This window comes from Lactuca serriola, chromosome 1 (genome assembly GCF_051521515.1).
Source record: "Lactuca serriola cultivar US96UC23 chromosome 1, Lser_US96UC23_V15, whole genome shotgun sequence".
Classification (NCBI taxonomy): Eukaryota; Viridiplantae; Streptophyta; class Magnoliopsida; order Asterales; family Asteraceae; genus Lactuca; species Lactuca serriola.
In genome coordinates, this window is record NC_136408.1 from 156,329,867 (window position 1) to 156,349,243 (window position 19,377).

General features: G+C 36.1%; 1 protein-coding gene across 2 annotated transcripts; it reads right to left on the reverse strand.

The window, feature by feature from the left end:
- Positions 1-10,184: 10,184 nt before the first annotated feature.
- LOC145100360 (MDIS1-interacting receptor like kinase 2-like) lies at positions 10,185-14,396 on the reverse strand. 2 transcript variants are annotated; one of them, XM_079037669.1, is made up of 3 exons: positions 14,116-14,396; positions 10,894-12,096; positions 10,185-10,692 (listed from the first exon to the last, which is right to left on the reverse strand). In XM_079037669.1, exons 1-3 carry the CDS (start codon positions 14,387-14,389, stop codon positions 10,406-10,408), a joined length of 1,764 nt encoding a protein of 587 aa, XP_078893795.1. In that variant the 5' UTR covers positions 14,390-14,396; the 3' UTR covers positions 10,185-10,405. The 2 variants fall into 2 exon arrangements, with proteins under 2 accessions (XP_078893795.1, XP_078893789.1); XM_079037663.1 differs by having other exon boundaries at positions 10,894-14,230.
- Between the last annotated feature and the right edge of the window lie 4,981 nt (positions 14,397-19,377).

Sequence of the window (19,377 nt, forward strand, 5' to 3'; positions counted from 1 at the left end):
TTGCGATCCGGGATCCAAGGAAGAGGACTTGGGGTGAATGTTGATGCGGTGTGGTCAGTAGTATAGGGCTCGTACTAATGAAGACATCAGATCAGTGAGCAGTCCAAGTAAGAATCCTTTGGATATTGGAGGACGAGTAGGGTTGGGTTATCGAGTGCGAGTATGCTCGATCAAGTCTCTGATATGTTTATGTTGTATTTCAGAGACATCATGGTTGGGACACGACACACACCGGGGAGCAGTGGTGTCAGCGACGAGGAGATCCGTCGATTGATTTATGAGGAGGTGGCTGCTACCATCCGTGCGGAGATTCCAGAGATGTTCGGGGACATCAAGACCACATTAATTGAGACCTTTGACGACGGCATGCAGCAGTGACTGAGGCTGCGGCTGCTGCAACTACTGCTGCTGTTGCTGCTGCCAGACCTCAGGGAGGTAACTCGTTGTTGTTTCGGGAATTCCGCAACACAAAGCCACCAAATTTCGATGGGACGCAGGACCCAATTGCTACGATGATATGGATTTCTGACATCGAGGGGTGTTTCTATATGTGTTCTTGTCCAGAGCACTTGAGGGTACGGTTCGCTCTGAACCAGCTTCGCTTGGGGGTGAAGGATTGGTGGAAGTTTGTGACGAAGAGCTTCACTCTGGAGAGATTTCTGAGGTGACCTGGGAGACGTTCACCGCCATGTTTAGAGACGAGTATGTTCCCCTGGAGGAGAGGGAAAGGTTGATTCCAGAGTTTTTGAGCCTCAAGCAGGGTACTGATTTTGTCACAGTTGTAACTAGGAAGTTTCATGAGAGGGCGATGTTTTGCCCTGAGTAGGTGTCTACCGAGAAGGCTCGCATGAGCCGGTATCTGAGTGTTCTGAGGAGAGATATTCGAGAGTTCATGGCGAACTCGACTTACCGGACATTTGCTAAGCTCAGGAAAATGCCCGGAAGACGGAGATTGAGTTGGAGACTCGGGCAAGAGAGGCGGCCGACTCAGTCTCAGCCGGTAGCCAAGCGGGCTAAGCCCACTGATTCGAGATCTGGGAGCGCGAAGGGCCGCACTTATGGGAAGTGCGACATCAGTCACGAGGGGTTGTGCAGGGCAGGAGTATGCTACAAGTGCGAGAAGGAGGGGCATATCGCGAGGGATTGCCCCAAGGGATTCTCTGTTTGCTTATATTGCAACCAGACCGATCATCTGAAGGTCGAGTGCCCTCAGCTACAGTAGGGATCTGCGCCTGCGGCTAGGGCTACCGAGGTTCGGCCAGTGAAGGCCGAGGCAACAAAGGCTCGTGGGAGAGCCTTCCAGTTGACAGCGGAGGAGGTCCGCGCAGCACCCGACGTTGTGGCTGGTATGTATTCTTCTCTCTATTTATTTGAGTCTGAGATATTATTCTTATATCATGTTATACGTTTGTGAATTCTGTACCTGCCTTAGTGCTATTTGACTGGGGAACGAGTCGATCTTTTGTGTCGTTAGCTTTTAGTCGTTATATCAGTATTTGTCGAGAGGCCTTGAGTTGACCTCTACGAGTTTCTATAGCTAACGAGCAAGCAGTGTATGCCACGGAGGTGATACGAGGATGTATACTTGAGGTCTTCAGTGTGGGGTTCCCGATAGATCTAGTCCCGATTACGATGGGGGACGTATGTGTCATAGTGGGCATGGATTGGTTGAGCCAATTTGGAGCTATTATAGACTGCGAGCATCAACTGGTGATGATTCGAGACCCTAGTGGGGGAGTACTTACGGTGTACTGTGAGGGTATCTGTCCTGAGTCAGCATTTTGTTCGGCTGCTAGGACGAGGCAGAGTTTGCAACAGGGTTGTAGGGGATTTGTGGCTTATGTGATGGACACACGAGTGGCCGCTGGGAGGCCAAGTTCGATTGATGAGGTCCCAAATGTGCGGGAGTTCCCTGATGTTTTCGCCGAGGAGTTTCCAGGTGTGCCTCCCGAGAGTCAGGTGGAGTTTCGTATCGACTTGGAGCCAGGGGCGGCACCTATTGCCAAGGCACCCTATCGCCTTGCGCCATCCGAGATGCTGGAGTTATCCTTGCAGCTTCAGGAGCTGCTGGGAAAGGGTTTTATTAGAACGAGTAGCTCACCTTGGGGAGCGCCGATCCTTTTTGTCAAGAAGAAGGATGGTTCACACCGTATGTATATTATTTACCGGGAGTTGAACAAGTTGACGGTCAAGAACCGTTATCCATTACCGAGGATCGACGATCTGTTCGATCAATTGCAGGGACCGTCTTGGTTCTCCAAGATAGACTTGAGGTCGGGATATCACCAGATGAGGGTTCGGGATGAAGATGTCCAGAAAACAGCTTTCAGGACTTGTTACGGGCATTACGAATTCGTGGTGATGCCTTTCGGGCTCACCAATGCACCAGCAGCATTGATGGATCTCATGAACAGGGTGTGTAGGTCGATGTTGGATCGTTCGGTGATCGTATTCATCGATGATATCTTGGTGTATTCGAGATCCAGAGAGCAGCATGAGGAGCATTTGAGGGAGATCCTCGGAGTTCTCAGATCGGAGAGGCTTTACGCCATATTCTCCAAGTGTGATTTTTGGTTACAGGAGGTCTAGTTCCTAGGGCACCTCATTAACCAGAAGGGGATATTGGTCGATCTGGCAAAGATCGAGGAGGTGATGAGTTGGGAGGTGTCGAGGTCACCTACTGAGATCAGGAGTTTCCTTGGGTTGGCTGGTTATTAACAGAGATTTATCAGGGATTTCTCTAAGATTTTCGTGCCACTCACCAAATTGACCCGGAAGGGTGTTGCTTTTTCGTGGGGTCCGGAGCAGCAGACCTCATTTGAGACACTTTGCAAAAGATTGTGCGAAGCTCCGGTGCTCGAACTCCCAGAAGGGATGGAGGATTTTGTGGTGTACTGTGATGCATCGATATCAGGGTTGGGAGCGGTGCTTATGCAGATGGGGCATGTCATAGCATATGCATCAAGGTAGCTGAAACCTCATGAGTCGAGGTATCCCACCCACGATCTGGAATTGGGGGCAGTGGTTTCCGCCCTCAAGATCTGGCGTCACTATATGTACGTGGTTCGATGTACTATATACATGGACCACAAGAGTTTGAAGTACTTGATGGATCAGCCCAACTTGAATATGTGCCAGAGGAGATGGTTGGATGTGGTAAAGGATTATGACTGCAAGATCCTGTACCACCCGGGCAAGGCTAATGTTTTAGCCGATGCCTTGAGCCGTAGGGCAGAAGGTGCCCCGATACGAGATGTTTGCATGAGATTGACAGTGATGACTCTGGTGTGGGACACCATTCGAGGGGCCCAGGCGGAGGCCGTGAGACCGGAGAACCGCCAGAGAGAACGAGTGATCCGGCAGGTATCGGAGTTCATTACCGATAGTCAACGACTTATGACCTTTCAAGGTCGGGTTTGGGTACTGTTTGTGGGCGGAACGCGTACCGTCTTGATGGAGGAGGCGCATAGATCAAAGTTCTCGATCCACCCCGGGGCCACTAAGATGTATTTGGACCTAAAGAAGGATTATTGGTGGCCTTGTATGAAGAGGGATGTTGCATGGTTCGTAGAGAGGTGCTTGACCTGTCGCAAAGTTAACGCCGAGCACCAGCGTCCGCATGGTAAGTTGCCGCCGTTAGAGATTCCCGAGTGGAAGTGGGAACAGACTACCATGGATTTATCACCAAATTACCGAGGACTGCTAGGGGTGTCGATGCAATTTGAGTGATTGTGGACAGGTTGACGAAGAGCGCTCACTTCCTTGCCATCAGTGAGAGCTCTTCCACGGAGAGGCTGGCAGAGTTGTACATTAGGGAGGTGGTATCGCGGCATGGAGTACCGATCTCGATCGTCTCAGATCGAGATGTGTGTTTTACTTCCAGATTTTGGAAGAAATTCATGATAAATTGGGCACGAGGCTGCATTTTAGTACCGCATACCACCCACAGACTGACGGACAGAGCGAGCAGACGATTCAGACGCTCGAGGACATGCTTCGGGCACGTGTACTGGATTTCGGTGGGAGTTAGGACACATATTTTCCCTTGTCTGAGTTTTCCTATAACAACAGCCATCATGCGAGCATTGGTATGCCACCCTTTGAGCTGTTGTATGGAAGGAGGTGTCGGACCCCCATTTGTTGGCTGAGGTAGGGAAACGTGTGATGGGTAGTACTGCTTCAAATGACAGAGCAGATTCAACGGGTCAGGCAGAGGTTATTGACCACTCAGAGTCGCCATAGGAGTTATGCAGATAGGCGTCGGTCGGAGTTCGAGTTTCAGGTCGGGGATTTTGTGCTCCTGAAGGTGTCTCCTTGGAAAGGAGTGATCCGTTTCAGGAAGAGGGGTAAGCTGGGGCCCCGGTATATAGGGTCGTTTAGGGTAATCGCGAGGGTGGGTAGAGTAGCATATCGTTTGGAGCTACCTGCGGAGTTAGGTCAGATTCATGACACTTTTCACGTATCACAGTTGAGGAAGTGTGTGGCCGATAAGTCGGCGGTGGTACCGTTAGAGGATATCCAGGTGGATGCTAGTCTGAATTACGTTGAGAGACCGGTTGCAATTATGGATCGTAAGGTCAAGGTTTTAAGGAACAAGGAAGTGCCCCTGGTGTAGGTCCAGTGGCAACATCGGAGGGGGTCCGAGCTGACTTGGGAACCGGAGCTGGAGATGTGTGAGCGGCATCCAGAGTTTTTTGCGAAATGAGACTTCGAGGACGTAGTCTGATTCTAGTGGGGGAGAATTATAACATCCGGACTCCCAGGTATCTTATTTTATGCTTTATTATTGAGTTTTGGAGAGAGACTCGGCGAGTAGGCGCTCAGACTCGCCGAATGGAAGCGTGGATGGTCAGACTGATTTAATGCTGGACTCGGCGAGTCCATTCGTGGACTCGGCGAGTCCACGCTATTTAATGAAACCCTAATCCCCGGGGTGTGAGACCTATTTAAAGGGGCTTATAGCCACCCTTTGCGGCTACCAGACCCTTGAGAGAAACCCTTATTGTGCTTGAGCGTTTGTGAGAGAGAAGAAGCCATTATTGGACCTTTGTGGGTTTGTTTTGCAAGAAGAAGTTGATTCCAGCTTGGAGGAGGCCAAGGAGGTTGCATATTCGTGGATTTCAAGCAGAGGGCATCATCTTTGAGGTAGCATATCGACCCTCTTTCTGTTTTGTTAAAGCATCCATGGAACTAGGGTTTCCAATGCCCTTTATTGGGTTGATTTGTTGAGAATAAGATCCCTTATCATGTTTAGATTTCAGATCTGGACCCATAGTGGTCCAGAGAAGGTTATCCACCTTGCATTACGTTAGGTTATGGAGGAAATGAACTTAGAGGGTTGTTTTTGGGACTAAATCATCAAGTAGTGTCTTTTGGACGTTTCATGTGTATCAAGTTCGAACCTTTACGTGTTTATTAAGCTTGGGGAGGTTAGATCTATGGATTAGAGGAGCAGATCTGACCTCAAAAGATCATTTGAGTTTGAGCATGGCTTGAACTCAACGAGTCCAAGAACAGACTCGGCGAGGAGGATGGGTTTTCCCCATAAATCACACAGATGGTAACTCGCTGAATTGGGGAAGCAACTTAGTGAGTCATTTGGGGTTTTGAGGTCGTGAGTTCATGACCAAACTCACCGAGTGACAGTTGTGCACTCGACGAGGTTGGTCAAAGGGTTGACCGTTGACTTTTGTTGACTTTTAGGGTTTGGTCAATTTTAGAGTATTTGAGCCTTAAGAGGGGTAAAATGGTCTTTTACCCTCCTGAGAGTGCTAAGAGAGGGAATGGTCTAGCCTTGGGAAATTTGTTGATGCCGAGTGTTATTTTCCTATGATTAGGCGGAGGCTAGATCCTATTTCACGGAGTCCTAGATTTCCGAGTTACCGAGTTACACGAGGTGAGTCTTCTCACTATACATTACCTAAAGTGGTATTATGAGTTGACCGGAAGGTCTTATGTGCTATGTATGAGATTATGTGCTATGTGATGTATGTATGATATATAATTGTATAGACCGGACCGGAGGGTCCAACGAGACAGACCGGGTCAGAGGGCCCAACGAGCTCTGACCGGACCAGAGGGTCCAACGAGCTACGGGACTGGAGGGTCCCACTGAGACACATTAGCCGGAGCGTCGTACAATAGTCTCGAGTGACGTATGTGTTGTAAGTGGTATTTTGGGGGACTCACTAAGCATTTTTGCTTACAGTTGTTGTGTTATGTGTTTCAGGTACTAGCGAGGACCGTGGAAAGGCACCGGCGTGACTCATACACACAGAGAAGGGATTTGATTTTGTGATCTTGGGATATGTTATGATATGATAACTATTGTTGAATACTTTTGAGAATATTTTTATATAAATTTGGTTGTTGCAAAATTAAAAATTTGTTTTCAAAAAGTCGTCGTTACAATATATATATATATATATATATATATATATATATATATATATATATATATATATATATGAGTCTGTACAACCGTTGCAACTCTGTATGGATCATTCCAACCATAGAATAATAATTGCATTAACTACCGTACTAACCACCCAAACTTGTAACTGTCACTTTAACCACTAATCAAGAATTACCAAATTACCCTTACAATTCCTAAGTCTTGCTTAACTTTCAACAAACCTTTCTTAGTGCATTAATTACCATGATAATTTTTTTTGATTGGGCAGCTCTTTATGGTGCTTAATTTCAATTTTGAACTCTAGGAATCACGATCAGTATCTCAAACTTGTTCTTTTCATCATTGTAATATTATATAAATTGTACAAGGAAACATCATTTCAACATGATATGACATAACACGTGATGTGACATTAACCGACAAAGAGAGTAAGCAGAGACGATCTCCTTTAAACATAAATGCAGCCATCCTATTATTTGGAATGGAAGATGGGTCACTAGAAAAGCAAAAATAGCACATTTTGTCTCTTTTTACTCTCTTTGTCAGACAACATTTAACATTACATCCATGTTATGCCATATCATGTTCAAATGAAATAAGGGAGATATTAGACATAAAACCAGTAAGAAATTGAAATTAATGTTACATCCATGTTATACCAAACTCATCCATATAAACTCTTAAGTCTACTTATATTTAAAACTTATGTAAATGCGAACCAATAACCGAAATCATTTATGTTTTAGTTGAAATATTTAGTTAGTTATCTTGTGTAAATGTTCTAGTCAAAATTGGTATCCAATATCTGAAAAGCATGCTAGGAATGGAGTATTAAGTCAAAAATTGTCAAGGTTGTTTAATTGCTTTGATATTTCAAATTTTTTCTTAATATTGTAAATTTGCAATCTTTCTAAAGACACCTCTCATCTATAACACCAAGTATCTAATAAAATTTCCCAATGACATCTCACCATTAGCTTGGTTTGCTCATCATATAATTTAAACTTGAAGCAGGGGTGGACGCAGCTACAAGGGAAGGGGGGAAGTGCCCCTAATGTTTTGAAATTTATTATATTAGAGTAGTCTTAAAATCTAATTAGTTGTTCTTCTTAATACAGTAGGACCCCAACAAATTTTGGCTAAAGCTGTTGGAGTTTGAGAGTTGGGGGCGTCGGACTTTAGTTGAAAACAAATTAAGGCCACTTTGGGCTTTAATTGTCAACGTTCAACAACATCTTCTGTTCTTTGTTGTCGTTCCTTTTAATTAAAACCCTAGAAACATAATCATTATCCCCCTCCCTTCAATCAATCAAGAAAACCATCAAATTTGAAACATCCAAGGGAAGAAACTCGAAAGTGAAGCCCATGATTCGACCTACAACTCAAAATCAAACTTGGAAAGATAAGATTAGTTATATGATTGAGGTTCTAACAAAATGTTTATAATTCCTGATTGAGGTTTTCTTTATGAATTCCTGATGTATTAATGTTGGGGGTTACTAGGTTACAAATTTTGACTTGCTGTTAAAAAAAATTCATCAATTCTCCACTGCTCTTGAAATTGATTGTCAAACCTGTTTTAAATAGAATAATAGAGCCATAAAAGTGATTTGGATGGTTTTTTTGGTAGATTGAAGACGAGCCTGTGTAATTTATAAGGGAATAAGACTAATTAAGGTAATTAACTTTTTGGTTTGTTCACATGTAGGTAACTATCTTTTTTATGTATACATCTAGGTAAAAAACTTTTTGAAACTGTTCACATATGACCATTATGACCTATTGTAGCAGGTTACCTCCGACTACAGTAGGTCATTATGGTTACATGTGAACACTTTCAACAACTTCGTTACCTAAATATGTACAAAAGAAAAATAGTTACCCAAATATGAACAAAAACCAAAAGTAAGAATAAATTACACGAATGGTCCCTGTGGTTTGGGGGAATTTATGTGTTTGGTCCCTAACTTATTTTTTTAATTTGGATGGTTCCTACTGTTTTTTTTTGTTGCGTTTGTTCCATGTCTTACCAAAAAAGACTAGTGTGTCCTTATTAATTTAATTTTTTTAATTAATTTCTTATTTATGTATTTTTTTATATGTTTAAAAAAACTAATAGAACTAACATATCTGTATTTCCTCACCATCCTATCTTTCATCATCATAAACTTTTATTTCTTTTCCATATTTAATGACAACGAAGTCTTCACCATCTATTCTTTTTCGGTCCTTCAACTTCAGCGAGCCAACACCACAACCCAATAAAGTGAAGAGACCGTGGGTTATGGTGTTTGTTCGCAAGAGTTGAAGGACCAAAAAAAAAGGATGGTGAAGACTTCCATGTCACTAAAAATTGAAAGAAAATAGAGGTTGAAGAGGATGTGAGATGGGATGGTGACCGGAGGGACCCAAATTAAATTTCTCAAATGTGGTTTCAGATTTACGGTGATGAGATACAGATATATGGGGTCTATTCATTTTTTTAAACATATAAAAATAGATAAATAAGAAAATTATTTAAAAAAATAAATTAATAAGGGCATAATAGTCTTTTTAGGTAAGACAGAGACTAAGCGTGCAACAAAAATAAACAGTAGAGACCATCCGAGTTAAAAAGAATAAGTTAGGGACCAAATCACAAATTCCCCTATACCATAGGGACCATTCATGTAATTTACTCTTACTTTTGGTTTTTTTCATATTTAGGTAACTATTTTTTTGTACACATCTAGGTAACGAACTTGATGAAACTGTTCACATATAACCATTATGACCTGTTGTAGCTGGATGTAACCTGCTACAGCAGGTCATAATGGTCATATGTGAACAGTTCCAAAAAGTTTGTTACCTAGATGTGTACAAAAAAAAGATAGTTACCTATATGTGAAAAACCCAAAAAATTAATTACCTTAACAAGTTCTATTCCCAATTTATAAAGGTTAAAGTAGGAACTATCATTCATTGGAGAGATGGAATGAAAAAAACAGGGGCTCATATGGAATGAAAAACATGCTAGTTAATGGAATGACATCCCTTCGTTGATGATTCTTTCTTTTCTAGTTTATCAACAAAGAAACATTTTTGAGAGGAATGAAATAATGCTTTTCGTTCCATCTCTCAATTTTCCCTTCGAAACAACACCTTAGCTTATATTTTGGAGTTTCTGGTACTGTAGTTTGTTTGTGCTTCTGGTTTACAAGCTTCAAAAACTGCTTATTTTCAATATCAATTCTTCAGTTAAAAAAAAAAAAGAACCGGATCTTGAAACCTTGTTTAAAATCATTTTGACGCAACCCAAAAATTTATTTGATACTTTTGTGCCCCCAACGTACGAAAATCCTAGATCCGCATGGAAATATATTTTGTATACATGCACGACTATGGTATAGTAGAGGAATATAACATGATGTGCTACCCAATGTATTGACATATGTGTTTTTTTTTAATTACGAAGTCATTATAATAATTATAAGTTTTAAAACATTTAACTTATGGCTGACGAACATTCTTGGACCGTGAACTCACCTCCTTAGACCTTAAACTCACTTTTGTGTGTTAAGATGCTACTTAAACACACCATGAGCTGTAGAAATGAGTCTAGAAACAACCTCAATCAAGTAAAGGACCTTAAATCATGCCAACACTACCCCCTTGGATGTTTACAGCCATAAACCTCCCAAGAACATCTTCTTAGACAATATAAATAATTAATTGAAATAAATATAAAAAGTATAACAACAAAAGTTTACATAATTTCTTGTTTGGGTAATGTGTGTATGGCCTTGTCCTTGGTCTCTAGTAGTGAGTTTTAGAAGTGTAGCAATATTCATTGACATATTTTTTTTTATCTACTACAAACATATGTAAAGTTTATTACAAAAACACATTCAAATGAATACATATTTATATGATGATTCATATACCGAACTTGAGAAGAGTGAAGAACACGGAAATTAAGTACACTATATCGATCAGCAAAGAGGTGTCGATTCAAAGCAGAACCTTCGTTAACAGATTTGAAACTTGTTGCATTGTTGGTCTTTCATGTGGATTGGAGTTCAAACATGCTCTTGAGAGTCTTAGTACCGAGTTAATCTTCTTCTCAACTTGTGGTGAGGGAAGTGGAATCCGATTGTCTCCAACATTTGCAAACACCAAATAATCAGCAGACAACGTTGGTAGTTCACTGGGATGCTTTCCGATGATCACTTCTAGTACACAAATTCCAAAGCTATACACATCACATTTCTCGGTTGCCACCATTGTATAAGCAAGCTCTAAATCCAAAGAAACATAAGATAGAAACAAAAAAAAAACTATATCAACCCAACAAGTTTCTAACATAAATACATATATGTATACATAGATATTATATATATATATATATATATATATATATATATATATATATATATATATATATATATATATCATGAAACATAAGAAGATATAGAAATATAATAACAAGATTATGTTACCTGGTGCGATATAACCATAGGTGCCTGCAACTGCGGTCCAATTGGATGAGTCTAGCTTTAATAGCTTGGACGTGCCAAAATCAGAAATATGTGCCTCATAATCAGAATCAAGAAGGATGTTGGCTATGGATATGTCTCTATGAATTATAGGAGGTGAGCAGTCGTGATGCATATACGCCAAACCATTAGTTATAGCCTTTACAATATTGACCCTTTTCAACCAATCCAATTCTTTTGCTAAGACATCACTTCTTAAGATTAATCCAAGGCTCCTCTTTTCAAGGTATTCATAAATCAAAAATGAGTAGCGGGCATGGGAGCAATATCCATAGAGTTTCACTATGTTTCGATGCCTAATGTTTGTTAATGCTCTTATCTCATTAAGGAAACCATTATGATCAACATTCTCAGATGATGAGTGAAGTTTCTTGACAGCTACCATACTATTATGTTGTAGCTCGGCTTTGTACACAGTCCCATATCCTCCGATCCCAATAGCATATGCTTCATCAAAATTGTTCGTTGCTTTCAAGATGTCATCATACACTACTCCTCCATCAAAACTTATTATAGAGAAATAATCGCCTCCTTCTTTGCCCAATGGTTTTTGTTGAGAATGGCTCTTTCGTTTTCGATATGCAATAAGGCCACAAATGAAAAGACCAAGTAGAATTGCCCCGATAAGAGGGAGCATAATTACAAAGAAGAGATGATGATGAAAGGGATCATTTTTCTTCTTCAAGATTTGAATTGCACAAACTTTGAGTCCTGTATAATTTCCACACAAACCTGGATTGCCTTGTAAGGATGCATTTACAAAGTTGGTGCAAAGGGGAACTGGACCTGAGAGCTCATTGTAGGAAAGGTTGATATCAATCCCATGAGGCAAACTTGTAAAAGCATCAGGAATAGAACGAGATAGTCTATTGTGAGAAAGATCTAATTTTTGCAAACTTTGCAAAGTTTGTAATTCAGATGGTATCTCGTCTGTGAGCAAATTCTGAGATAAATCAAGTTGTGTTCGTTGACCTAATTTACCAATGTCAGATGGAATTTTTTCACTAAACTTGTTATTACTTAGATTCAAGTGGTGGATGTGTGCCCAATGACCAATACTTTTTGGTATCGGCCCGTTCAATCTATTTCTAGAGAGATCGAGTTCTTCAAGGCGTTCATAGAATTGAAGCTCCATAGGTATAACACCTGAAAGTTGGTTATCAGACAAGTTCAAATACAACATAGTTTTCATCTTCCCAAACTCCTTTGGGATCTCACCAACCAAATGATTCGAAGACAGATCAAGCCTTTGTAGTTGAGTTGAATTTCCAAATTCTAGAGGAATGGAACCACTAAGTTTATTGTTGCTCACCCTAAGATCAGTGAGAGATTTCAAATTCACAAGTTGGGTAGGAATGGGACCAACAAGTTGATTGTAATGCATATAAAGGGAATTTAAAGATGTCAAATCACCAAATGATGAAGGAATATAACCATTAAGTTGATTGTAGCTCATCCCAAGATGAGTGAGGGACTTCAACTTCCCAAGTTCAGTAGGAACTGGACCAGATAATTTATTACTAATGAGGATCATCCACTGTAAGTTGCCCATGTTTCCTAGTGATGAAGGAATAGAACCATTAAGTTGATTGGAGCCTACATCAAGATTAGTTAGGGACTTCAAATTCCCAAGTTCAGTAGGAATGAGACCAAAGACTTGATTGTGGTACAAATGAAGAACTTTCAATGATGTCAAATCACCCAATGATGATGGAATAATTCCACTAAGTTGATTGTCACCCACATCAAGAATTATGAGAGACTTCAAATTCCCAATTTTAATAGGAATACGACCGGATAATCTATTACCATATAGGGACAGAGATTGTAGGTTGCTCAGGTTTGCTAGTGATGAAGGAATAGAGCCACTAAGTTGATTCTCAGCCACTTCAAGATCAGTAAGAGATTTCAAATTACCAAGTTCAGTAGGAATAAGACCAGAGAGTTGATTTTGGTACAAATACAGGTAATTCAAAGATATCAAATCGCCCAATGATGAAGGAATAGAACCACTAAGTTGATTTTTATACAAGGCAAGATCAACGAGAGACTTCAAATTCCTAAGTTCAACAGGAATGGGACCAGATAAATTATTGACATGGAGGTACAAAGTCTGTAGGTTGCTGAGGTTTGCTAGTGATGATGGAATTGAACCACTAAGTTGATTATCGCTCACTGTAAGATGAACGAGTGACTTCTAATTCCCAAGTTCAATAGGAATGACACCAGAGAGTTGATTGTTGTCCAAATAAAGAACATCCAAATATGTCATATTACCTAATGATGAAGGAATAGAACCACTAAGTTGATTGTCGGCCAACTGAAGATCAATGAGAGACTTCAAATTCCCAAGTTCAATTGGAATGGGACCAGAGAGTTGATTTTCGTACAAATAAAGGGCATTCAAAGATATCAAATCACCGAATGATGAAGGAATAGAACCACTAAGTTGATTTTTATACATGGAAAGATCAATGAGAGACTTCAAATTCCCAAGTTCAAAAGGAATGGAACTAGATAAATTATTCACATGGAGGTATAGAGTGTGTAGGTTGTTGAGGTTTGCTAGTGATGATGGAATAGAATCACTAAGTTGATTGTCACTCACCGTAAGATGAATGAGAGACTTCAAATTTCCAAGTTCAGTAGGAATGCGACTAGAGAGTTGATTGTTGTCCAAATAAAGGACATTCAAATATGCCAGATTACCCAATGATGAAGGAATAGAACCACTAAGTTGATTGTTGGCCAACTGAAGATCAATAAGAGACGTCAAGTTCCCAAGTTCAATTGGAATTGGACCAGAGAGTTGATTTTGGTACAAATAAAGGGTGTTCAAAGATATCAAATCACCTAATGATGAAGGAATAGAACCACTATGTTGATTGCCACTCACATCAAGATCAGTGAGAGACGTCAAAGCACCAAATGATGATGGAATTGAGCCAGATATGTTGTTTAAGTATAGGTACAAGCTGGTTAGTTGGTGCAAGTTCCCTATTTCTGGTGGCATTACTCTAGAAAATTTATTCTTTGAAAAACTAAGGTAGACAACTTTGGAAAGGTATCCGATTTCTGGTGGGATAGGGCCAAAGAAGTTGTTCATACCAAGATCAAAATGTGTAAGATTTTGTAACAAATAGAATGGAAATTGGTGGAGTGTACCTTTTAAGCCATTTAAACTGAGGTTCATCTTGTGAATCCTCCAATCAGTATTGCAAACTATTCCAAACCAAGAAGTACATGGAACTGATGCATTGGAATTCATAGGGAGGGGATTCCATGAAGAGACCAACGAGTTGTTTGGGAATTTAAGGGTTTCTCTCCATTTAAGAAGAGCATTGGCTTCTTCTAAAGAAGCAGAAGCGAAATTTGGTATGGGGGAGAGCGTGACGATTAATAGAGCTACAGAGAAAATAATTTTTTTTGAAGAAGACATTATTTGCTTTGCCATGTTGCTTTTAATAAAAAAAAAAAGATGGTTTGCATTTCCTGATTTATACTTGAGCAACAGGTTTCTCTTGTTTTCTTATTTTCAGGTACTTTGAAAGGAAATTTGGGCAATGTCATATTTTTCCACAAATAGTGTCTTTTACGTTAGAAGAAAGTGGCATAATTTTTTTTCTAAGTGTCATAATTTTCCACAAAGGATTGTATTACACATTGAATTGTATCTGTCATGACATTAATCCTTTTTTCTTAGAACAAAATTCGTTGTAAACCGAAATTTAGCAAGGCACCTGGACTAAAAAAAGAAACCAGTAACATATGTTATTGTTGGATTAATTTAACAATGTTATAATATAATATAACATCATAATTTGGATATATTTACTTTGTTTTCTGATTAATGCTAATAGAAGTTTCATTGAAAGTGTATTTTACTTCATAATCAATTCTTCAAACAATCATATAGATGACTGTCACTTCAAAACTGTGCGAATGGGTCAATGGAGATAGGGACGTAAGTGTCCTTTATAAGAATCGGAAAAGCAAATGAACAATGTGTATTCCTTGAACGTGTGTAGTGGGAACAGAAGATAAAATATGAAGGCAATTAAATACGAATGATGGTTTTCAACGTTCCCCGCATCTATTTCCCATGTTATAAATTTCTTTTATTTATTAAAGATACCAAAACGCCTTATACTTCATCGACTTAATGTTTTCCCACATCCATTTCCCATGTTAATTTCTTTTATCACTTGAAGTGACTAAAACGTCTGTTTTCTCATATTTTCCACAACTGGTTAGTTTACACAAGTCTTCAGCATAAAAGTTCAATAGAGAACCATAATTATTGTTTTTTCAAGGAATCAAATCTTTTTGGGAAAACTGCAATAAAGTCCCTACATATTGGTCTCATAATCGATTTAGTCCTTATGTATTTTTTTTATTCAATTAATTTCAAAATACCGGTAATCGTATTCAATTTAACCCTTTGACCCGGTCAACAGGTCATCCAACTTTCAAAAATTACATTTTTGGCCCAGATTTCAAAATTTATTACAAATTTGGTCCAAAATTTACACTTTTGGTCCAGATTTTAATTTTTTTTTACAAATTTGGTCCAAAATTTACCCTTTTTGCCCAAATTTTAGAATTTTATTATGAATTAATCTTAACTTTAGTTTTTTTTTACAACTTTTTTTCTCAAAAATTTGTTTCTAATATGTTTTTTCTTTATAAACTCATATTTATACAAAAAAAGATATTTTCACATAAAAATCTTATTTTTTCTACATAAAAACTTTTTTTAAAAGGTTTTTTGTATATAAAATATCTAGTTATAAAAGTAGGTTTGGACTATTTGTGTGATATCTCTTAAAATATCAATTAAAAAACTAAAAATAACCCTAAATTATAAAAACATGTTTGAATTATTTGTTCTTTAATCACATTTATATGAAAGTTTAAACTAGTTACATTATATAGGAAAGTTTAAAATATATATAATATAATAATATTATATTTTATTCGTAAGAATTTTTTTAAGAAAAAAGTTAAAATCATCACTTTGATATATTTTTTTATATCTTTTTAATAAATATATTATCTAAATAAAACATATCCATTAATGACATGTATCCGATCTAGGTTGTGATTTTTTTATTGCCAATCAACCTTTTCTTATTTGGATTATTTATAATCTTGTATTTCCTTTATTATTTAATGTATGTTATATGAAATATCGGTTGCAATTTATTATCGATAAACATGTTTTTAGGGGAGTGAGAAATGACCAAAAATACAATAGCAACATAAATATATAAAATATTATAACTATCAATAACACAATAGAATACTTTAACTAAAGTTCTAAAGAATTTACACATGAGTTTGGTTAAAAAAAAATACTCAAAGACCTGAAAAATGCTTGAGTTGAGCTTCACAAGGAATTTTTTTAACCAAACTCATGTGTAAATTCTTTAGAACTTTAGTTAAAGTATTCTATTTTGTTATTGATCGTTATAATATTTTATATATTTATGTTGCTATTGTATTTTTGGTCATTTCCCACTCCCCTAAAAACATGTTTATCGATAATAAATTGCAACCGATATTCCATATAACAGAGATTAAAAAAGAAAGGAAATACAAGATTATAAATAATGCAAGTAAGAAGAGGTTGATTGGAAAAAAAAATCACAACCTAGATCGGACACGTGTCATGAATGGATATGTTTTATTTATAATATATTTATTAAAAAGTTATAAAAAATATATCAAAGTTATGATTTTAACTTTTTTCCTAAAAAAATTCTTACGAATAAAATATAATATTATTATATTATATATATATTAAACTTTCATATTTAATGTAACTAGTTTAAACTTTCATATAAATGTGATTAAAGAACAAATAATCCAAACTTGTTTTTATAATTTAGGGTTACTTTTAATTTCTTAATTGATTTTTTAAGAGATAGCACACAAATAATCCAAACCTATTTTTATAACTAGATATTTTATATAAAAAAAACATTTTAAAAAAAGTTTTTATATAGAAAAAATAAGATTTCTATGTGAAAATATGTTTTTTTTATATAAATATGAGTTTATAAAGAAAAAACATATTAGAAACAAATTTTTGAGAAAAAAAGTTGTTAAAAAAACTAAAGTTAGGATGAATTCATAATAAAATTCTAAAATTTGGGCAAAAAGGGTAAATTTTGGACCAAATTTGTAAAAAAATTTAAAATTTGGGCCAAAAGTGTAAATTTTGTACCAACTTTGTAATAAATTTTGAAATCTGGGCCAAAAATGTAATTTTTGAAAGTTGGATGACCTGTTGACCGGGTCAAAGGGTTAAATTGAATACGATTACCGGTATTTGGGACTTAATTGAATAAAAAAAATATATAAGGATTAAATCGATTATGAGGCCAATATGTAGGGACTTTATTGCAGTTTTCCCAAAAAAATTTTCAATTTTTTAGAGCTTATTCTTTATCGAAAAAAAAAAAAACTAAAAATATCTAAATTCATATATTAACATTGTGAATGTGAAAAATATTTTTCAGATTCACTGTGTGAATCCAGATTCATGTTGTGATTTTTCAAAAATTCACAGTGTGAATTTGACGTAAAAAAATAAAAAATTGAATTTGATATCATTGGAAAAAGGAGAAAAAATTATGCATTTATGTATTTTTAGTTTTTTTTTAATAAAAAGTAAGTTCTAAAAATTGAAAAAAAGATTGGTTCCTTGGTTAATTATGGTTTTTTATTGAACCTCACCTTATATATATATATATATATATATATATATATATATATATATATATATATATATATATATATATATATATATATATATATAGGATGAGGTTCAATAGAGAACAATAATTAACTAAGGAACTTAGGAACCAATTTTTTTTTCAACTTTTAGAATTTATTTTTTATCAAAAAAAAAACTAAAAATACAGAAATTCATAACTTTTTATCATTTTTCCAATGATATCAAATTCAATTTTTTTTACGTCAAATTCACAATGTGAATTTTTGATAATTCACAATGTGAATTTTTGATAATTCACAACGTGAATCCGAATTCACACAGTGAATCCGAAAAATATTTTCACATTCACAATGTTCATATATGAATTTAGATATTTTTAGATTTTTTTTACATAAATAATAAGCTCTAAAAAATTGAAAAAAAGATTTGGTTCTTTGAAGAACCAATAATTATGGTTCTCTATTAAACTTTTCCATATATATATATATATATATATATATATATATATATATATATATATATATATATATATATATATATATATACACACACACACACAGTAGTCGTTTACCCCAGCAAATCGGCTGCTAGCGAATGATGTTTTTTCGGCGAATAGTTTTCGACAAACAAATATAATTGTGTTTTAGTTTTGGGTTTAAAATAAAAATTTATACATTATTTTGATTGAAAAAATGTTGTTTTTGTTAAATAAAAATGTACGTATATATTTTTTGGGTTAGATAAAAATATATATTGTAATTTTGTGTTAACCACTTTCCAATTGACATTGATAAAAAATGCCCAACTCATAACACAGGTCATTTTCAAAATATATTCACTGGAATAAAATATAATAATGTTAGTTGAAATTTCAAAGGGATATTTATTTTTAGAAAATTAAGTAATCTAACCATTATAATTGAGGTTTTCGATAAAAAAAAGTTTCTAGTTTTTAAAAAATAATCACTTTTTCTGGAACGTTTTATTCTAAAATACAGTTCACATAATAAAGTTTTTTTCTTAAAGAAATATATATATATATATATATATATATATATATATATATATATATATATATATATATATATATATATATATATATATATATATATATATGGATTTCAAATGCTTCATTCCGAATTTGATCTTGGAATTTCAAAGTTATTTTTGACTTTTTTTCAAATTTGTTTTTAATGAAAATATCATTACTTGTATCTAGAATCTACATTTCGAAGTATTTAACGTCATAATTTTTCAATGACAAGTATGACTTTATGCATTAATATCGTAGATAGTTCATATTCATGTGTTTGTTTAAGATTTTGTTAGATTTAAGTAACAAAAATTCTCAAATTTCCATAATTGTTTATCGGATTTCAGCCATAAATTAGTCCGAAGTATATTTTTTTTTTAGAAAAATGTTTTTTCTTATCCCGAAATCGGATCGGGTGGTTATTTTTGCTACAAAAGAAAATTGGTTATTTTCTTCAAAAACACATTAAATTGTTGTTAGATTGCTTAATTTTCCTTATTTATATTTTAATATTAATCTTATTGTTTAGGTCATTTTAAATAAATTTTGTAAAACGATCATCTTTATTATAAAATTTTATAAATGGAATTTGTCAAGTTTGAAATCCATTTATTAGTTTGTTAAAATATGATTTATCTTTCTTAATGAAAAC